Here is a 21,295-nt window from a genome sequence, read left to right as displayed (position 1 = left end):
GAAAGGAATGTCAATATCCTCATGAAGGAGGCAGAGAGCAGACACCGCACTCCTGCTTACGGTGTACAGTCTGCTGGTCATGTCACCGCAGAGAACCATACAACCTGCATGTTGCCGGGATTGGGACCGGCACAATGAGGAATCCCAGAATGCTTTGCGGTGGGCAGAGAGGCCTACCTGCCAGGATGTCGGCCTCCTCCATATAGTGTGTGCTGAACACAATCACACTGTTGGCCTTCCTCCTCTTCAGCACATTCCAGACGGTGTAGCGAGAGCAGGAGTCCATGCCTGCTGTGGGCTCATCCAGTAGCAGCACCTGCCGGAAACATGACAGGTCAGCAGAGACAATGAGGGGGTCACGGGAGGCCGTTGTCATGCAGTGCGGCCATCTGCTGCTGGTAAGAATAGCCCAGGCGGTGCTTTATGGACTTGTGGAATAACACAGTGACATTGTTTCGTTCCTATGGCTTCAGAGGGTCACATAATCCCAGCTGGGGGGATATTTATAGAGCTCCCTTTACTTACTGCCAGATTACAATACTGAAATAACCCTTGCCATAATCCAACTCACCTCAAGGTGGCGATAGAGCTGCACTTATTCACACCAAACACCACAAGATGGGACATTCCCTAAGCAATCAGAATTTTGTATTATGTTTGGAGCTTAACATTTCTCACGTTATCCCCCCATAACACTGTGTTGATGTGTTTGCCTCCAGCTGTGCACCTATCCATACAGGCAAATATGTGATACACTACACAAGGTGTCGCTAAGGGGTACTTGTTTAAGCTCTGTTTTTTAAGACAGTGAAACCAACGTTCGTTGACTGAAAGCACACACAGACACACACAGGCACACACAGACACACAGACAGACAGACAGACACACACTCTGTACACACACACACACGATCTTCTCAAAAAATTAGCATATTGTGATAAAGTTCATTATTTTCTGTAAACCATTTACCAGTGGTTTTGGCACTGTGAGCAGGTGCCAGGTCGTGCTGAAAAATGAAATCTTCATCTCCATAAAGCTTTTCAGCAGATGGAAGCATGGACCCACTTTTGAACCAGAAACAGCGGCAGAAGCGCCTGACCTGGGCTACAGAGAAGCAGCACTGGACTGTTGCTCGGTGGTCCAAAGTACTTTTTTCAGAAGAAAGCAACTTTTACATGTCATTCAGAAATCAAGGTGCCAGAGTCTGGAGGAAGACTGGGGAGAGGGAAATGCCAAAATGCCTGAAGTCCAGTGTTGAGTACCCACAGCCAGTGATGGTCGGGGTGCCATGTCAGCTGCTGGTGTTGGTCCACCGTGTTTTATCAAGGGCAGGGTCAATGCAGCCAGCTATCAGGAGATTTATGAGCACTTCATGCTTCCATCTGCTGAAAAGCTTTATGGAGATGAAGATTTCATTTTTCAGCACGACCTGGCACCTGCTCACAGTGCCAAAACCACTGGTAAATGGCTTACTGACCATGGTATTACTGTGCTCAATTGGCCTGCCAACTCTCCTGACCTGAACCCCCTAGAGAATCTGTGGGATATTGTGAAGAGAAAGTTGAGAGACGCAAGACCCAACACTCTGGATGAGCTTAAGGCCGCTATCGAAGCATCCTGGGCCTCCATAACACCTGAGCAGTGCCACAGGCTGATTGCCTCCATGCCACGCCGCATTGAAGCAGTCATTTCTGCAAAAGGATTCCCGGCCAAGTATTGAGTGCATAACTGAACATAATTATTTGAAGATTGACTTTTTTTGTTTTAAAACCACTTTTCTTTTATTGGTCGGATGAAATATGCTAATTTTTTGAGATAGGAAATTTGGGTTTTCATGAGCTGTATGCCAAAATCATCAAAATTAAAACAATAAAAGGCTTGAACTACTTCAGTTGTGTGTATTTGAATCTAAAATATATGAAAGTCTAATGTTTATCAGTACATTACAGAAAATAATGAACTTTATCACAATATGCTAATTTTTTGAGAAGATCCTGTACATACACACACGTATATATACACACACACACACACACAGTCACACACTGTACACACACTGTGTTCGAGACTGATAACCACATTGCTACTTACAGGGGGTGTAACATCTCTGTACATCTATCAGTATATCCTGCCATCATCATTCTCTGTTTAGCATTACAATTACCACTGATCACCACATTACTGCTTACAGGGGGATGTAACATCTCTGTACAGCTATCAGTATCACCTGCCATCATCATTCTCTGTTTAGCATTTCAATTACCACTTATCACCAAATTTCTACTTACAGGGGGACGTAACATCTCTGTACAGCTATCAGTATCTCCTGCCATCATCATTCTCTGTTTAGCACTATAGTTACCACTGATCACCACATTGCTACTTACAGGGGGATGTAACATCTCTGTACATCTATCATTATCTCCTGCCATCATCATTCTCTGTTTAGCATTACAGTCACCACTGATCACCACATTGCTACTTACAAGGGGATGTAACATCTCTGTACAGCTATCAGTATCTCCTGCCATCATCATTCTCTGTTTAGCATTACAATTACCACTGATCACCACATTGCTGCTTACGGGGGGGTGTAACATCTCTGTACAGCTATCAGTATCTCCTGCCATCATCATTCTCTGTTTAGCATTACAGTCACCACTGACACCACATTGCTACTTACAGGGGGGTGTAACATCTCTGTACATCTATCAGTATTTCCTGCCATCATCATCCTCTGTATAGCAGCACAATCACCACTGATCACCACATTGCTACTTACAGGGGGATGTAGCATCTCTGTACAGCTATCAGTATCTCCTGCCATCATCATTCTCTGTTTAGCTTTACAGTCACCACTGACACCACATTGCTACTTACAGGGGGGTGTAACATCTCTGTACATCTATCAGTATTTCCTGCCATCATCCTCTGTATAGCAGCACAATCACCACTGATCACCACATTGCTACTTACAGGGGATGTAACATCTCTGTACATCTATCAGTATTTCCTGCCATCATCATCCTCTGCTAAGCATTACAGTTACCACTGATCACCACACTGCTACTTACAGGGGGATGTAACATCTCTGTACAGCTATCAGTATCTCCTGCCATCATCATTCTCTGTTTAGCATTACAATTACCACTGACACCACATAGCTGTACAGAGATGTTACATCCCCTGTAAGTAGCAATCAGTATCTCCTGTCATCATCATTCTCTGTTTAGCATTACAATTACCACTGACACCACATTGCTACTTACAGGGGATGTAACATCTCTGTACAGCTATCAGTATCTCCTGCCATCATCATTCTCTGTTTAGCATTACAGTCACCACTGATCACCACATTGCTACTTACAAGGGGATGTAACATCTCTGTACATCTATCAGTATCTCCTGCCATCATCATTCTCTGTTTAGCATTATAGTTACCACTAATCACCACATTGCTACTTACAGGGGGACGTAACATCTCTGTACATCTATCAGTATCTCCTGCCATCATCATTCTCTGTTTAGCATTACAGTTACCACTGATCACCACATTGCTACTTACAGGGGATGTAACATCTCCGTACAGCTACCAGTATCTCCTGCCATCGTCATTCTCTGTTTAGCATTAGTCACCACTGATCACCACATTGCTACTTACAGGGGGGGGTGTAACATCTCTGTACAGCTATCAGTATCTCCTGCCATCATCATTCTCTGTTTAGCATTACAGTTACCACTGATCACCACATTGCTACTTACAGGGGATGTAACATCTCCGTACAGCTACCAGTATCTCCTGCCATCATCATTCTCTGCTTAGCATTACAGTCACCACTGACACCACATTGCTACTTACAGGAGATGTAACATCTCTGTACAGCTATCAGTATCTCCTGCCATCATCATTCTCTGTTTAGCATTACAATTACCACTGATCACCACATTGCTACTTACAGGGGGGTGTAACATCTCTGTACATCTATCAGTATCTCCTGCCATCATCATTCTCTGTTTAGCATTATAGTTACCACTAATCACCACATTGCTACTTACAGGGGGACGTAACATCTCTGTACATCTATCAGTATCTCCTGCCATCATCATTCTCTGTTTAGCATTACAGTTACCACTGATCACCACATTGCTACTTACAGGGGGACGTAACATCTCTGTACAGCTATCAGTATCTCCTGCCATCATCATTCTCTGTTTAGCATTACAGTCACCACTGACACCACATTGCTACTTACAGGAGGATGTAATATCTCTGTACATCTATCATCTCCTGCCATCATCATTCTCTGCTTAGCATTACAGTCACCACTGACACCACATTGCTACTTACAGGAGATGTAATAACTCTGTACATCTATCAGTATCTCCTGCCATCATCATTCTCTGTTTAGCATTACAGTCACCACTGATCACCACATTGCTGCTTACAGGGGGATGTAACATCTCTGTACATCTATCAGTATCTCCTGCCATCATCATTCTCTGTTTAGCATTACAGTTACCACTGATCACCACATTGCTGCTTACAGGGGGATGTAACATCTCTGTACATCTATCAGTATCTCCTGCCATCATCATTCTCTGTTTAGCATTACAGTCACCACTGATCACCACTTTGCTACTTACAGGGGGATGTAACATCTCTGTACAGCTATCAGTGTCTCCTGCCATCATCATTCTCTGTTTAGTAATACAAGTACCACTGGACACCACATCTAACACACATACTATTCTTGGTAAAGTTGGTCTGAATGTTTCTGTGGCTCTTATGGTCAATGTTTAGTTACCATTACTGCTGCACCGGGGAGTCACACCTAATACTGAGAGTATCAGCCGCTCACTACTGCCACACACAGATATGTGATTACATACATGAACAAACAGAACATTGGACAAAAGTTCACAATCGTAGAAGCACCGCTGTATACGTGTATCAGTGCACTTACAACTTAAAGAGGGACTGTAGTTAAAACAACAATTAATAAAACTGCTTATTGTTTTATATTAATTTATACATTTAGTCAGCGCTCTTTCAGCACCTTTATTTACATTCTGAAATGTACCACCGGTGGCAACATCTTTAGTCCTGTCAGGTTCAGCTCTGCAGAATGTTTGTTTACTGAGCGCTCTAAAGCCAGCGAAAATAATACCTGGTCTCCCAAAATGCTCTTGGGGAGAATTCTGCATAATAGCCTAAGCAAAGTCTTAGTGGGGGGACGCGGCTATACACCAATGTACAGAAATATATACAGGAAGTGTCTGAGGCTGAAAGCCAGTGGGTATCCTGCATAATTTACTGAATTCTACTATGTGTGTTGTTACAGGTCCTCTTTACAATTTCTGAAATGTGAATAGCAGGAATGACTGCAGATAGGATGATGCTCCGCCTCCAGCAGGCTTTCCTGCGCGCCTGTTGAAGGACGCGGACTGACAGACCGTCTGACATGATGTGGAGCTGTCAGCACTTCCTCTGGTGAAGCCAGCATTGTGTGCTACAACAATGCATCAGCGGAGGCTGCTGAAATATTCATGGGAAACAGGTGATACCCGTCTCCACGGCGCACTGGAGGGGAGGCTGCTGCCATGGCGACAGGACACCATCAGCTCACATTAAACAGGAGGCGCGATGTGTGTGTGTATTGTGTCTGATGCTCTGGTTACCGCAAACGGAAGCCAGACTCTTAGGTGTTGATTGTTTGACTGCTGACAAAAGGAAGTTTTCATTTTTTTTTTGCAATACTGTTTGTATTAACCCTTAAAGGGATCCCGAGGAGAGAGACATTTGGAGGCTGCCATACTTATTTCCTTTTTAATGAAACAATGCACAATGCCTGGCAGTCCTGCTGATCCTCTGCCTCTAATACTATAATAATACACACACTATACAAACACACAAACACTATAATACACAAACTAAACAAACAACTATAATACACACACTATACAAAACGCACAACTATAATACACACACTATACAAAACACAACTATAATACACACACTATACAAAACACACAACTATAATACACACACTATACAAAACACACAAACACTATAATACACACACAACAACAAGGTGGGCCATTTATATGGATACACCTTAATAAAATGGGAATGGTTAGTGATATTAATTTCCTGTTTGTGGCGCATTAGTATATGTGAGGGGGAAAACTTTTCTAGATGGGTGGTGACCATGGTGGCCATTGTGAAGTTGGCCATTTTGAATCCAACTTTTGTTTTTTCAATAGGAAGAGGGTCGTGTGAGACATCAAACTTATTGGGAATTTCACAAGAAAAACAATGGTGTGTTTGGTTTTAACGTAACTTTATTTTTTCAAGTTTCTGACCACTTATAAAATGTGTTCAATGTGTTGCCCTTTGTGTTGGATTGTCAATGCAACCCTCTTCTCCCACCCTTCACACACTGATAGCAACACCGCAGGAGAAATGCCAGCACAGGCTTCCAGCATCCGTACCCTCTTCTCCCACTCCTCACACACTGATAGCAACACTGCAGGAGAAATGCCAGCACAGGCTTCCAGCATCCGTACCCTCTTCTCCCACTCTTCACACACTGATAGCAACACTGCAGGAGAAATGCTAGCACAGGCTTCCAGTATCCATACCCTCTTCTCCCACTCTGCTCACACTGATAGCAACACCGCAGGAGAAATGCCAGCACAGGCTTCCAGTATCCGTACCCTCTTCTCCCACTCCTCACACACTGATAGCAACACCGCAGGAGAAATGCCAGCACAGGCTTCCAGTATCCGTACCCTCTCCTCCCACTCCTCACACACTGATAGGAACACTGCAGGAGAAATGCCAGCACAGGCTTCCAGTATCTGTACCCTCTTCTCCCACTCTTCACACACTGATAGCAACACTGCAGGAGAAATGCTAGCACAGGCTTCCAGTATCCATACCCTCTTCTCCCACTCTGCTCACACTGATAGCAACACCGCAGGAGAAATGCCAGCACAGGCTTCCAGTATCCGTACCCTCTTCTCCCACTCTTCACACACTGATAGCAACACCGCAGGAGAAATGCTAGCACAGGCTTCCAGTATCTGTACCCTCTTCTCCCACTCTTCACACACTGATAGTAACACTGCAGGAGAAATGCCAGCACAGGCTTCCAGTATCCGTACCCTCTTCTCCCACTCCTCACACACTGATAGCAACACTGCAGGAGAAATACCAGCACAGGCTTCCAGTATCCGTACCCTCTCCTCCCGCTCCTCACACACTGATAGCAACACCGCAGGAGAAATGCTAGCACAGGCTTCCAGTATCCGTACCCTCTTCTCCCACTCCTCACACACTGATAGCAACACCACAGGAGAAATGCTAGCACAGGCTTCCAGTATCCGTACCCTCTTCTTCCACTCCTCACACACTGATAGCAACACCGCAGGAGAAATGCCAGCACAGGCTTCCAGTATCCGTACCCTCTTCTCCCACTCCTCACACACTGATGGCAACACCGCAGGAGAAATGCTAGCACAGGCTTCCAGTATCCGTACCCTCTTCTCCCACTCCTCACACACTGATAGCAACACCGCAGGAGAAATGCTAGCACAGGCTTCCAGTATCCGTACCCTCTTCTCCCACTCCTCACACACTGATAGCAACACCACAGGAGAAATGCTAGCACAGGCTTCCAGTATCCGTACCCTCTTCTCCCACTCCTCACACACTGATGGCAACACCGCAGGAGAAATGCCAGCACAGGCTTCCAGTATCTGTACCCTCTTCTCCCACTCTTCACACACTGATAGCAACACTGCAGGAGAAATGCCAGCACAGGCTTCCAGTATCCGTACCCTCTTCTCCCACTCCTCACACACTGATAGCAACACTGCAGGAGAAATACCAGCACAGGCTTCCAGTATCCGTACCCTCTTCTCCCACTCCTCACACACTGATAGTAACACCGCAGGAGAAATGCTAGCACAGGCTTCCAGTATCCGTACCCTCTTCTCCCACTCTTCACACACTGAAAGCAACACCGCAGGAGAAATGCCAGCACAGGCTTCCAGTATCCGTACCCTCTTCTCCCACTCTTCACACACTGATAGCAACACCGCAGGAGAAATGCCAGCACAGGCTTCCAGTATCAGTAGTTTCAGGTGCTGCACATCTTGTATCTTCCCAGCATAGCCAATTGCCTTCAGATGACCCCAAAGATAAAACTCTAAGGGGGTCAGATCGGGAGACCTTGGGGGCCATCCAACTGGCCCACGATGACGACAAATCCCCTTTCCAGGAAACTGTTCATCTAGGAATGCTCGGACCTGACACCCATAATGTGGTGGTGCACCATCTTGCTGGAAAAACTCAGGGAACGTGCCAGCTTCAGTGTATAAAGTGGGAAACACATCATTATGTAGCAAGACTAAAGCTACGTAAACACATACGACAACGATCGCTCAATCTTTTAATTGATGAAAGAACGACTTAAGCAAAAGTAGTTTTTTAAAGTGTGTAACGATCTGATAGTTTGTTAACGAACGATACGGAATAACGTTATAGTAGAATACAGGAAAATGCGTGTTTTTCTGCGACGGGCTCACGTCTAGCCATTATTATATCTTCTGTACAGTGAAGATGTCACATACTGTTCCTGGAAGTGACATCATAGGAAGTTCTGCCCACACGTAACGAACGGTTCTACTATAAAACTAACGTTACATACATGACATTACAGCACGAGAACTCATACTGTAGGTATGTAGGTAGAGCATTTAGATAATACAGCGTTGAAAACACATAAAAAAAAACACTCTGCCCTGTTTTAGTGTCCATTAAAATGACAATTATAGTATAATCATGGAGCAATTAATGTGTCACAGGACACATTCATAGAACGAACGTTACGGAACGAAAACCACGTGTTGCGCTTGCTCATTAAAATGAAAAGTTCTATGGAGATATAACGAAATGCGCATGTCAAGCCTAGAATGAACTACCGTTTTCTAACGATGTACTATTGCAAACGATCGTCGTTTAAAAAAAATCCGCCAGGGCAGATCTTTCATTTTTTAACGATCTAGCTCGTCCATCGTTTGACTTAATGATCGTTGGAGTTTTTTTTCTTAAACGATCATTGTTTGAAACTATAGTCGCATGTGTGTACGCATATTTAGACTTTTATCTTTGGGGTCATCTGAAGGCAATTGGCTATGCTGTGAAGATAAGAGATGTGCAGCACCTGAAACTATGGATACTGGAAGCCTGTGCTGGCATTTCTCCTGCGGTGTTGCTATCAGTGTGTGATGAGTGGGAGAAGAGGGTACGGATACTGGAAGCCTGTGCTAGCATTTCTCCTGCGGTGTTGCTATCAGTGTGTGAAGTGGGAGAAGAGGGTACGGATACTGGAAGCCTGTGCTGGCATTTCTCCTGCGGTGTTGCTATCAGTGTGTGAGGAGTGGGAGAAGAGGGTACGGATACTGGAAGCCTGTGCTGGCATTTCTCCTGCGGTGTTGCTATCAGTGTGTGAGGAGTGGGAGAAGAGGGTACGGATACTGGAAGCCTGTGCTGGCATTTCTCCTGCGGTGTTGCTATCAGTGTGTGAGGAGCGGGAGAAGAGGGTACGGATACTGGAAGCCTGTGCTAGCATTTCTCCTGTGGTGTTGCTATCAGTGTGTGAAGAGTGGGAGAAGAGGTTACGGATACTGAAAGCCTGTGCTGGCATTTCTCCTGCGGTGTTGCTATCAGTGTGTGAAGAGTGGGAGAAGAGGTTACGGATACTGGAAGCCTGTGCTGGCATTTCTCCTGTGGTGTTGCTATCAGTGTGTGAGGAGTGGGAGAAGAGGGTACGGATGCTGAAAGCCTGTGCTAGCATTTCTCCTGCGGTGTTGCTATCAGTGTGTAAAGAGTGGGAGAAGAGGGTACGGATACTGGAAGCCTGTGCTGGCATTTCTCCTGCGGTGTTGCTATCAGTGTGTGAGGAGTGGGAGAAGAGGGTACAGATACTGGAAGCCTGTGCTAGCATTTCTCCTGCGGTGTTGCTATCAGTGTGTGAGGAGTGGGAGAAGAGGGTACGGATACTGGAAGCCTGTGCTAGCATTTCTCCTGCAGTGTTGCTATCAGTGTGTGAGGAGTGGGAGAAGAGGGTACGGATGCTGAAAGCCTGTGCTAGCATTTCTCCTGCGGTGTTGCTATCAGTGTGTAAAGAGTGGGAGAAGAGGGTACGGATACTGGAAGCCTGTGCTGGCATTTCTCCTGCGGTGTTGCTATCAGTGTGTGAGGAGTGGGAGAAGAGGGTACAGATACTGGAAGACTGTGCTAGCATTTCTCCTGCGGTGTTGCTATCAGTGTGTGAGGAATGGGAGAAGAGGGTACGGATACTGGAAGCCTGTGCTGGCATTTCTCCTGCGGTGTTGCTATCAGTGTGTGAGGAGTGGGAGAAGAGGGTACAAATACTGGAAGCCTGTGCTAGCATTTCTCCTGCAGTGTTGCTATCAGTGTGTGAGGAGTGGGAGAAGAGGGTACGGATGCTGGAAGCCTGTGCTGGCATTTCTCCTGCGGTGTTGCTATCAGTATGTGAAGAGTGGGAGAAGAGGGTACGGATACTGGAAGCCTGTGCTGGCATTTCTCCTGCGGTGTTGCTATCAGTATGTGAAGAGTGGGAGAAGAGAGTACGGATACTGGAAGCCTGTGCTAGCATTTCTCCTGCGGTGTTGCTATCAGTGTGTGAGGAGTGGGAGAAGAGGTTACGGATACTGGAAGCCTGTGCTGGCATTTCTCCTGTGGTGTTGCTATCAGTGTGTGAAGAGTGGGAGAAGAGGTTACGGATACTGGAAGCCTGTGCTGGCATTTCTCCTGTGGTGTTGCTATCAGTGTGTGAAGAGTGGGAGAAGACGGTACAGATACTGGAAGCCTGTGCTGGTATTTCTCCTGCAGTGTTGCTATCAGTGTGTGAAGAGTGGGAGAAGAGGTTACGGATACTGGAAGCCTGTGCTGGCATTTCTCCTGTGGTGTTGCTATCAGTGTGTGAAGAGTGGGAGAAGAGGTTACGGATACTGGAAGCCTGTGCTGGCATTTCTCCTGCGGTGTTGCTATCAGTGTGTGAAGAGTGGGAGAAGAGGTTACGGATACTGGAAGCCTGTGCTGGCATTTCTCCTGTGGTGTTGCTATCAGTGTGTGAAGAGTGGGAGAAGAGGTTACGGATACTGGAAGCCTGTGCTGGCATTTCTCCTGTGGTGTTGCTATCAGTGTGTGAGGAGTGGGAGGAGAGGGTACGGATACTGGAAGCCTGTGCTGGCATTTCTCCTGCAGTGTTGCTATCAGTGTGTGAGGAGTGGGAGAAGAGGGTAAGGATACTGGAAGCCTGTGCTGGCATTTCTCCTGCGGTGTTGCTATCAGTGTGTGAGGAGCGGGAGAAGAGGGTACGGATACTGGAAGCCTGTGCTAGCATTTCTCCTGTGGTGTTGCTATCAGTGTGTGAAGAGTGGGAGAAGAGGTTACGGATACTGGAAGCCTGTGCTGGCATTTCTCCTGCGGTGTTGCTATCAGTGTGTGAAGAGTGGGAGAAGAGGGTACGGATACTGGAAGCCTGTGCTGGCATTTCTCCTGCGGTGTTGCTATCAGTGTGTGAAGAGTGGGAGAAGAGGGTACGGATACTGGAAGCCTGTGCTAGCATTTCTCCTGCGGTGTTGCTATCAGTGTGTGAAGAGTGGGAGAAGAGGGTACGGATACTGGAAGCCTGTGCTAGCATTTCTCCTGCAGTGTTGCTATCAGTGAGTGACGAGTGGGAGAAGAGGGTACGGATACTGGAAGCCTGTGCTGGCATTTCTCCTGCGGTGTTGCTATCAGTATGTGAAGAGTGGGAGAAGAGAGTACGGATACTGGAAGCCTGTGCTAGCATTTCTCCTGCGGTGTTGCTATCAGTGTGTGAAGAGTGGGAGAAGAGGGTACGGATACTGGAAGCCTGTGCTAGCATTTCTCCTGCGGTGTTGCTATCAGTGTGTGAAGAGTGGGAGAAGAGGGTACGGATACTGGAAGCCTGTGCTGGCATTTCTCCTGCGGTGTTGCTATCAGTATGTGAAGAGTGGGAGAAGAGAGTACGGATACTGGAAGCCTGTGCTGGCATTTCTCCTGCGGTGTTGCTATCAGTGTGTGAGGAGTGGGAGAAGAGGGTAAGGATGCTGGAAGCCTGTGCTAGCATTTCTCCTGTGATGTTGCTATCAGTGTGTGAGGAGTGGGAGAAGAGGGTATGGATGCTGGAAGCCTGGGCTGGCATTTCTCCCGCGGTGTTGCTATCAGTGTGTGAAGAGTGGGAGAAGAGGGTACGGATACTGGAAGCCTGTGCTGGAATTTCTCCTGCGGGGTTGCTATCAGTGTGTGAGGAGTGGGAGAAGAGGGTACGGATACTGGAAGCCTGTGCTGGAATTTCTCCTGCGGAGTTGCTATCAGTGTGTGAGGAGTGGGAGGAGAGGGTACGGATACTGGAAGCCTGTGCTGGCATTTCTCCTGCGGTTTTGCTTTCAGTGTGTGAAGAGTGGGAGAAGAGGGTACGGATACTGGAAGCCTGTGCTGGAATTTCTCCTGCGGAGTTGCTATCAGTGTGTGAGGAGTGGGAGGAGAGGGTACGGATACTGGAAGCCTGTGCTGGCATTTCTCCTGCAGTGTTGCTATCAGTGTGTGAGGAGTGGGAGAAGAGGGTACTGATACTGGAAGCCTGTGCTGGCATTTCTCCTGCGGTGTTGCTATCAGTGTGTGAAGAGTGGGAGAAGAGGGTACGGATACTGGAAGACTGTGCTGGCATTTCTCCTGCGGTGTTGCTATCAGTGTGTGAGGAGTGGGAGAAGAGGGTACGGATACTGGAAGCCTGTGCTAGCATTTCTCCTGCGGTGTTGCTATCAGTGTGTGAAGAGTGGGAGAAGAGGGTACGGATACTGGAAGACTGTGCTGGCATTTCTCCTGCGGTGTTGCTATCAGTGTGTGAAGAGTGGGAGAAGAGGGTATGGATACTGGAAGCCTGTGCTAGCATTACTCCTGCGGTGTTGCTATCAGTGTGTGAAGAGTGGGAGAAGAGGGTACGGATACTGGAAGCCTGTGCTGGCATTTCTCCTGCGGTTTTGCTATCAGTGTGTGAAGAGTGGGAGAAGAGGGTACGGATACTGGAAGCCTGTGCTGGCATTTCTCCTGCAGTGTTGCTATCAGTGTGTGAGGAGTGGGAGGAGAGGATACGGATACTGGAAGCCTGTGCTGGCATTTCTCCTGCAGTGTTGCTATCAGTGTGTGAGGAGTGGGAGAAGAGGGTACGGATACTGGAAGCCTGTGCTGGCATTTCTCCTGCGGTGTTGCTCTCAGTGTGTGAGGAGTGGGAGAAGAGGGTACGGATACTGGAAGCCTGTGCTGGCATTTCTCCTGCGGTGTTGCTATCAGTGTGTGATGAGTGGGAGAAGAGGGTACAGATACTGGAAGCCTGTGCTGGCATTTCTCCTGCGGTGTTGCTATCAGTGTGTGAGGAGTGGGAGAAGAGGGTACTGATACTGGAAGCCTGTGCTGGCATTTCTCCTGCGGTGTTGCTATCAGTGTGTGAAGAGTGGGAGAAGAGGGTACGGATACTGGAAGCCTGTGCTGGCATTTCTCCTGCGGTGTTGCTATCAGTGTGTGAAGAGTGGGAGAAGAGGGTACGGATACTGGAAGCCTGTGCTGGCATTTCTCCTGCGGTGTTGCTATCAGTGTGTGAAGAGTGGGAGAAGAGGGTACGGATACTGGAAGCCTATGCTAGCATTTCTCCTGCGGTGTTGCTATCAGTGTGTGAGGAGTGGGAGAAGAGGGTACGGATACTGGAAGACTGTGCTGGCATTTCTCCTGCGGTGTTGCTATCAGTGTGTGAAGAGTGGGAGAAGAGGGTACAGATACTGGAAGCCTGTGCTGGCATTTCTCCTGCAGTGTTGCTATCAGTGTGTGAGGAGTGGGAGGAGAGGGTACGGATACTGGAAGCCTGTGCTGGCATTTCTCCTGCAGTGTTGCTATCAGTGTGTGAAGAGTGGGAGAAGAGGTTACGGATACTGGAAGCCTGTGCTAGCATTTCTCCTGCAGTGTTGGTATCAGTGTGTGAAGAGTGGGAGGAGAGGGTACGGATACTGGAAGCCTGTGCTAGCATTTCTCCTGCAGTGTTGCTATCAGTGTGTGAAGAGTGGGAGGAGAGGGTACGGATACTGGAAGCCTGTGCTAGCATTTCTCCTGCAGTGTTGCTATCAGTGTGTGAGGAGCGGGAGAAGAGGGTACGGATACTGGAAGCCTGTGCTAGCATTTCTCCTGCAGTGTTGCCATCAGTGTGAGAAGAGTGGGAGAAGAGGGTACGGATACTGGAAGCCTGTGCTGGCATTTCTCCTGCGGTTTTGCTATCAGTGTGTGAGGAGTGGGAGGAGAGGATACGGATACTGGAAGCCTGTGCTAGCATTTCTCCTGCAGTGCTGCTATCAGTGTGTGAAGAGTGGGAGAAGAGGGTACGGATACTGGAAGCCTGTGCTAGCATTTCTCCTGCAGTGCTGCTATCAGTGTGTGAAGAGTGGGAGAAGAGGGTATGGATACTGGAAGCCTGTGCTAGCATTTCTCCTGCAGTGTTGCTATCAGTGTGAGAAGAGTGGGAGAAGAGGGTACGGATACTGGAAGCCTGTGCTGGCATTTCTCCTGCGGTGTTGCTATCAGTGTGTGAAGAGTGGGAGAAGAGGGTACGGATACTGGAAGCCTGTGCTGGCATTTCTCCTGCGGTGTTGCTATCAGTGTGTGAAGAGTGGGAGAAGAGGGTACGGATACTGGAAGCCTGTGCTGGCATTTCTCCTGCGGTGTTGCTATCAGTGTGTGAAGAGTGGGAGAAGAGGGTACGGATACTGGAAGCCTATGCTAGCATTTCTCCTGCGGTGTTGCTATCAGTGTGTGAGGAGTGGGAGAAGAGGGTACAGATACTGGAAGCCTGTGCTGGCATTTCTCCTGCAGTGTTGCTATCAGTGTGTGAGGAGTGGGAGGAGAGGGTACGGATACTGGAAGCCTGTGCTGGCATTTCTCCTGCAGTGTTGCTATCAGTGTGTGAAGAGTGGGAGAAGAGGTTACGGATACTGGAAGCCTGTGCTAGCATTTCTCCTGCAGTGTTGGTATCAGTGTGTGAGGAGTGGGAGAAGAGGGTACGGATACTGGAAGCCTGTGCTGGCATTTCTCCTGCGGTTTTGCTATCAGTGTGTGAGGAGTGGGAGGAGAGGATACGGATACTGGAAGCCTGTGCTAGCATTTCTCCTGCAGTGCTGCTATCAGTGTGTGAAGAGTGGGAGAAGAGGGTACGGATACTGGAAGCCTGTGCTAGCATTTCTCCTGCAGTGCTGCTATCAGTGTGTGAAGAGTGGGAGAAGAGGGTATGGATACTGGAAGCCTGTGCTAGCATTTCTCCTGCAGTGTTGCTATCAGTGTGAGAAGAGTGGGAGAAGAGGGTACGGATACTGGAAGCCTGTGCTGGCATTTCTCCTGCGGTTTTGCTATCAGTGTGTGAAGAGTGGGAGAAGAGGGTACAGATACTGGAAGCCTGTGCTGGCATTTCTCCTGCGGTGTTGCTATCAGTGTGTGAAGAGTGGGAGAAGAGGGTACGGATACTGGAAGCCTGTGTTGGCATTTCTCCTGCGGTGTTGCTATCAGTGTGCGAAGAGTGGGAGAAGAGGGTACGGATACTGGAAGCCTGTGCTGGCATTTCTCCTGCGGTGTTGCTATCAGTGTGTGAAGAGTGGGAGAAGAGGGTACGGATACTGGAAGCCTGTGTTGGCATTTCTCCTGCGGTGTTGCTATCAGTGTGTGAAGAGTGGGAGAAGAGGGTACGGATACTGGAAGCCTGTGCTGGCATTTCTCCTGCAGTGTTGCTATCAGTGTGTGAGGAGTGGGAGAAGAGGGTACAGATACTGGAAGCCTGTGCTGGCATTTCTCCTGCGGTGTTGCTATCAGTGTGTGAGGAGTGGGAGAAGAGGGTACAGATACTGGAAGCCTGTGCTGGCATTTCTCCTGCGGTGTTGCTATCAGTGTGTGAGGAGTGGGAGAAGAGGGTACAGATACTGGAAGCCTGTGCTGGCATTTCTCCTGCGGTGTTGCTATCAGTGTGTGAGGAGTGGGAGAAGAGGGTACAGATACTGGAAGCCTGTGCTGGCATTTCTCCTGCGGTGTTGCTATCAGTGTGTGAAGAGTGGGAGAAGAAGGTTGCATTGACAACCCAACACAAAGGGCAACACATTGAACACATTTTATGAGTGGTCAGAAACTTGAAAAAATAAAGTTACGTTAAAACCAAACACACCATTGTTTTTCTTGTGAAATTCCCAATAAGTTTGATGTCTCACACGACCCTCTTCCTATTGAAAAAACAAAAGTTGGATTCAAAATGGCCAACTTCACAATGGCCACCATGGTCACCACCCATCTAGAAAAGTTTTCCCCCTCACATATACTAATGCGCCACAAACAGGAAATTAATATCACTAACCATTCCCATTTTATTAAGGTGTATCCATATAAATGGCCCACCTTGTTGTTGTGTGTGTATTATAGTGTTTGTGTGTTTTGTATAGTGTGTGTATTATAGTTGCGTGTTTGTATAGAGGCAGAGGATCAGCAGGACTGCCAGGCATTGTGCATAGTTAAATTTAAACGGAAATAAGTATGGCAGCCTCCATATGTCTCTCACCTCAGGATTGCAACCTCAGGGTTGCATTGACAATCCAACACAATGGGCAGCACATTGAACACATTTTATAAGTGGTCAAAAACTTGTAAATAACTTATGAAAGAATAAAGTTATGTTAAAACCAAGCACACCATTGTTTTTCTTGTGAAATTCCCAATAAGTCTGATGTCTCACACGACCCTCTTCCTATTGAAAAAACAAAAGTTGGATTCAAAATGGCCGCCATGGTCACCACCCATCTTGAAAAGTTTCCCCCCTCACATATACTAATGTGCCACAAACAGGAAATTAATATCACCAACCATTCCCATTTTATTAAGGTGTATCCATATAAATGGCCCACCCTGTATAATACACACACACTATACAAATACACAACTATAATGCACACACTATACAAACACACAAAAACTATAATACAAACACACGCGCGCACACACGCACACGCGCACACACACACACACACACACACACACACACACGCACGCACGCACACACACACACGTAACAGGAGTGCCACATGTGTGTTCATATCTAAAGGCTCATACACACATCCAACTTAATGCACAACCAACCGCACAACATGACCATCCGCACAACAAGTTGTTTACCTGACAAGTATGTACACACACGTCAACCAACTAACATAAATACTATGTGTGCAAGCTAAATGACCACCTTCACAACATGTCCACATTCAAAAACAATAAGACTTGCACACACGTTCCAACCTGCATGACAGTTGGTCAGATTGATCCTCCGGTTGGATCTGGCAAACAACCGGTTATCAGTTAGTAGTCTTGTTGTTTGCCAGCCGTACAGACGCCAAACTTATCTTCCAACAGACAAGTTTGGAAGATAGTTGGACAGATTGTTGGTAGGTGTGTATGAGCCACGAATGCCACCTGTGTGGTCATATCCAAATACCAGGAGTGTGACCTGTGGTCATATGTAAGTACCATGCGTGCCACCTGTGTGGTCATATGTAAGTACCACGAGTGCCACCTGTGTGGTCATATGTAAGTACCACGAGTGCCACCTGTGTGGTCATATGTAAGTACCACTAGTGCCACCTGTGTGGTCATATGTAAGTACCACGAGTGCCACCTGTGTGGTCATAAGTACCACTAGTGCCACCTGTGTGGTCATATGTAAGTACCACTAGTGCCACCTGTGTGGTCATATGTAAGTACCACGAGTGCCACCTGTGTGGTCATATGTAAGTACCACGAGTGCCACCTGTGTGGTCATATCCAAGTACCAGGCATGCAGTCCAGTGGTCAGCCCTCCCCCCCAGGCCCCGTGCTACTAAGGAACTCACCTTAGGATTGCCCAAGATGGCGATGCCCACTGCCAGCTTCCGGCGCTGCCCGACACTCAGGCTCTTCACCTGGTTGTGCTTGGTTGCTTCCATATCCAGGTCATGAAGGATCCGGTTTATCTACAACATAAATCCAGAGATCAGAGAGAAGACATCACACGACCGGAAAGGTTCATACACAAAATATACGCATATCATTAATTTGGATGTATATGGCGTCAACATCTTCTGTGACATTGGTGTTGGGGTCTTCAATGCTGGCCAAGCACACGGTCATTTGATGGGCAATTTCCAGAGAATCTTGCCACTGTGCTGAGTACGAAGGCATTGAGGTTATGTTCTCTGCACACTTCAGCCCCCTCTGTTGGCTGGTGATCAAGGGGGCTTCACATGGAAGAGGGAGTTACTGTCTGAGGGTGGCTAGGTATGGAAGGGGGGTTTGGCCGGCTATGAGGGGTCTGGCTGGCTATGGAGGGGGGGAGACTGCCATCTATGGAAGAGGGGGGTCTGGCCGGCTGTGGGGGGGGGGGTCTGGCCGTCTACAGAAGAGGGGAACGGCCGTCTACAGAAGAGGGGGAACGGCCGTCTACAGAAGAGGGGGAACGGCCGTCTACAGAAGAGGGGGAACGGCCGTCTACAGAAGAGGGGGAACGGCCGTCTACAGAAGAGGGGGAACGGCCGTCTACAGAAGAGGGGGAACGGCCGTCTACAGAAGAGGGGGAACGGCCGTCTACAGAAGAGGGGGAACGGCCGTCTACAGAAGAGGGGGAACGGCCGTCTACAGAAGAGGGGGAACGGCCGTCTACAGAAGAGGGGGAACGGCCGTCTACAGAAGAGGGGGAACGGCCGTCTACAGAAGAGAGGGAACGGCCGTCTACAGAAGAGGGGGAACGGCCTTCTACAGAAGAGGGGGAACGGCCTTCTACAGAAGAGGGGGAACGGCCTTCTACAGAAGAGGGGGAACGGCCTTCTACAGAAGAGGGGGAACGGCCGTCTACAGAAGAGGGGGAACGGCCGTCTACAGAAGAAGGGGAACGGCCGTCTACAGAAGAGAGGGAACGGCCGTCTACAGAAGAGTGGAACGGCCGTCTACAGAAGAGTGGAACGGCCGTCTACAGAAGAGGGGAACGGCCGTCTACAGAAGAGGGGAACGGCCGTCTACAGAAGAGGGGAACGGCCGTCTACAGAAGAGGGGAACGGCCGTCTACAGAAGAGGGGAACGGCCGTCTACAGAAGAGGGGAACGGCCGTCTACAGAAGAGGGGAACGGCCGTCTACAGAAGAGGGGAACGGCCGTCTACAGAAGAGTGGAACGGCCGTCTACAGAAGAGTGGAACGGCCGTCTACAGAAGAGTGGAACGGCCGTCTACAGAAGAGGGGAACGGCCGTCTGCAGAAGAGGGGAACGGCCGTCTGCAGAAGAGGGGAACGGCCGTCTGCAGAAGAGGGGAACGGCCGTCTGCAGAAGAGGGGAACGGTCGTCTGCAGAAGAGGGGAACGGCCGTCTGCAGAAGAGGGGAACGGCCGTCTGCAGAAGAGGGGAACGGCCGTCTGCAGAAGAGGGGAACGGCCGTCTGCAGAAGAGGGGAACGGCCGTCTGCAGAAGAGGGGAACGGCCGTCTACAGAAGAGGGGAACGGCCGTCTACAGAAGAGGGGAACGGCCGTCTATACTATAGGGAGGGTTAGAGTTGTGCGTAGGTGTGGGAGGGGAGGGGGGTAGCGTCATAGGAAGGGGGGGATGGTTAGTCTGAGATTTAGGGTAGGTAAGGCAACAATAGAATATTGGCAACATTACTGATCGGCATTACATATTACACTATCGGCATTATCCAATGCCCAGTTTTGCAGATTATTTTTCCATTATTATTTAGATGCAGGTCCAGGTCGTACCTCCTGTTCCTTGGCCGCTTCATTAATCCCCTTCAGTGAGGCGAAAACAGACAGGTTCTCTTGGACGGTGAGGACATCAAAGTGGATATCGGTCTGCTGGCAGACGCCGATCACCTTCCTGATGTCAAGAATCTCGTCAATGTCCGTCACCCTGTGACCGTAGATGGTGGCCGCCCCTAAAACACAGATAGACAGGTTCCCTTTGTACGCATGGTGCAGACAGAGGCGTGGTCAGAATCAGAGACTGCTACACAACGAAGGGGACCTGAACTCAGAACTTCCTCTCTGCTCTCAAAGAGAAGCCACAGCATACTAACCATTAAAGAAAAAACATTTGTTACAGCGGATACAAATCCTGCAAAAAAATCTGCTGCTTGTCTACTTCCTGCTTTCATGGAAGCAGACATAGGGTTAACATCCTGTGTTTACAAATTAACTGCTCTGCCAGCTGACACAGCTGAGAGATCAAATTACAACTTGTAATTAGTCACAGATGAGGGGGAATTAGACAGGCTAAACTCTCTAAATACATACAGGGTGCATTTCTCTAGGTTTCCCTTCTGTCCGTTGCAAGAGTTGACTGTAAAGTGGCAATCCACTAAGTGGCACTGATTATTACATCATTGTATATTCCCCCCCCCCCCCTGCCCCCGAATGCCAGGAGAGCATCATAAAACGATAGGAAGAAAGCAATGCGAAAGAGTAAGCATTCTTCCCCAGGCATTGCCCCCTCTAATTACAATCATTAATATGCATGGAGGCCAGGGGGGTGCATGGCAGAAATCTAGAGCTTGGCTCCGGGTAGAAGCTGAACTGCCTCTGGCGTCTTCATTCTCAGCAGCAGAAGAAAACTGATCCATCTGGTCTCCTTTCAGCCAATTACACGTGCACAGAAATGCTTCCTGGCAGACCGCAGTATCGCCAGCGGCGCTTTTACCATGCCCATAAATCACGATCAGATATTGCATCAACACTCAGTATCCATCCTGTGGTACAACACTCAGTATTTCTTCTCTGTTCTAAAAGATTCTTTACAGCAAAAAAGGTACTACCAGAAAAAAAAAAAGACACTGGTAGCAGAACAGCATTCAAACAGTTAAACACAGCACTTTATCCTTCAGTGGGAAGCTTAGCGACATTGCTGAACTTGAGAAAGTTATTACAATAGTAGCTGATAAGAAAAACAAGATAACAAAAACACTGACAGAAGTGTCTCAGCTGAATACAAGTCAGAAGTGTACACAGGAGAAGTACCTTGCAGATGCGAACTACTTATCACCTTGCCATTGCACAAGGATTACCAGACAATCCTATTGCCGGTTTCCTATGCGCGATGGGCAATCGTTAGGCAGCATTACTCAAGTGAAAGCCTGAGCGATGCTACCATATC

The 21,295-nt window shown here is 48.2% G+C and overlaps 1 protein-coding gene across 3 annotated transcripts in view; it reads right to left on the bottom strand.

Annotated features, from left to right (window-relative positions):
* Positions 1–21,295, bottom strand: part of ABCA5 (ATP binding cassette subfamily A member 5) — a 230,244-nt gene that overhangs the window by 118,794 nt on the left and 90,155 nt on the right. For all 3 annotated transcript variants that reach the window (XM_068263315.1, XM_068263316.1, XM_068263317.1), the window contains 3 exons: positions 19,906–20,081; positions 18,017–18,136; positions 178–316 (listed from right to left, as the gene is read on the bottom strand). In XM_068263315.1, the coding sequence (XP_068119416.1) occupies positions 178–316; positions 18,017–18,136; positions 19,906–20,081 (435 nt within the window). The remainder of the gene's footprint in view (positions 1–177; positions 317–18,016; positions 18,137–19,905; positions 20,082–21,295) is intronic.

This window comes from Hyperolius riggenbachi, chromosome 12 (genome assembly GCF_040937935.1).
Source record: "Hyperolius riggenbachi isolate aHypRig1 chromosome 12, aHypRig1.pri, whole genome shotgun sequence".
NCBI lineage: Eukaryota > Metazoa > Chordata > Amphibia > Anura > Hyperoliidae > Hyperolius > Hyperolius riggenbachi.
This window is presented reverse-complemented; position numbering and strand designations above follow the sequence as displayed.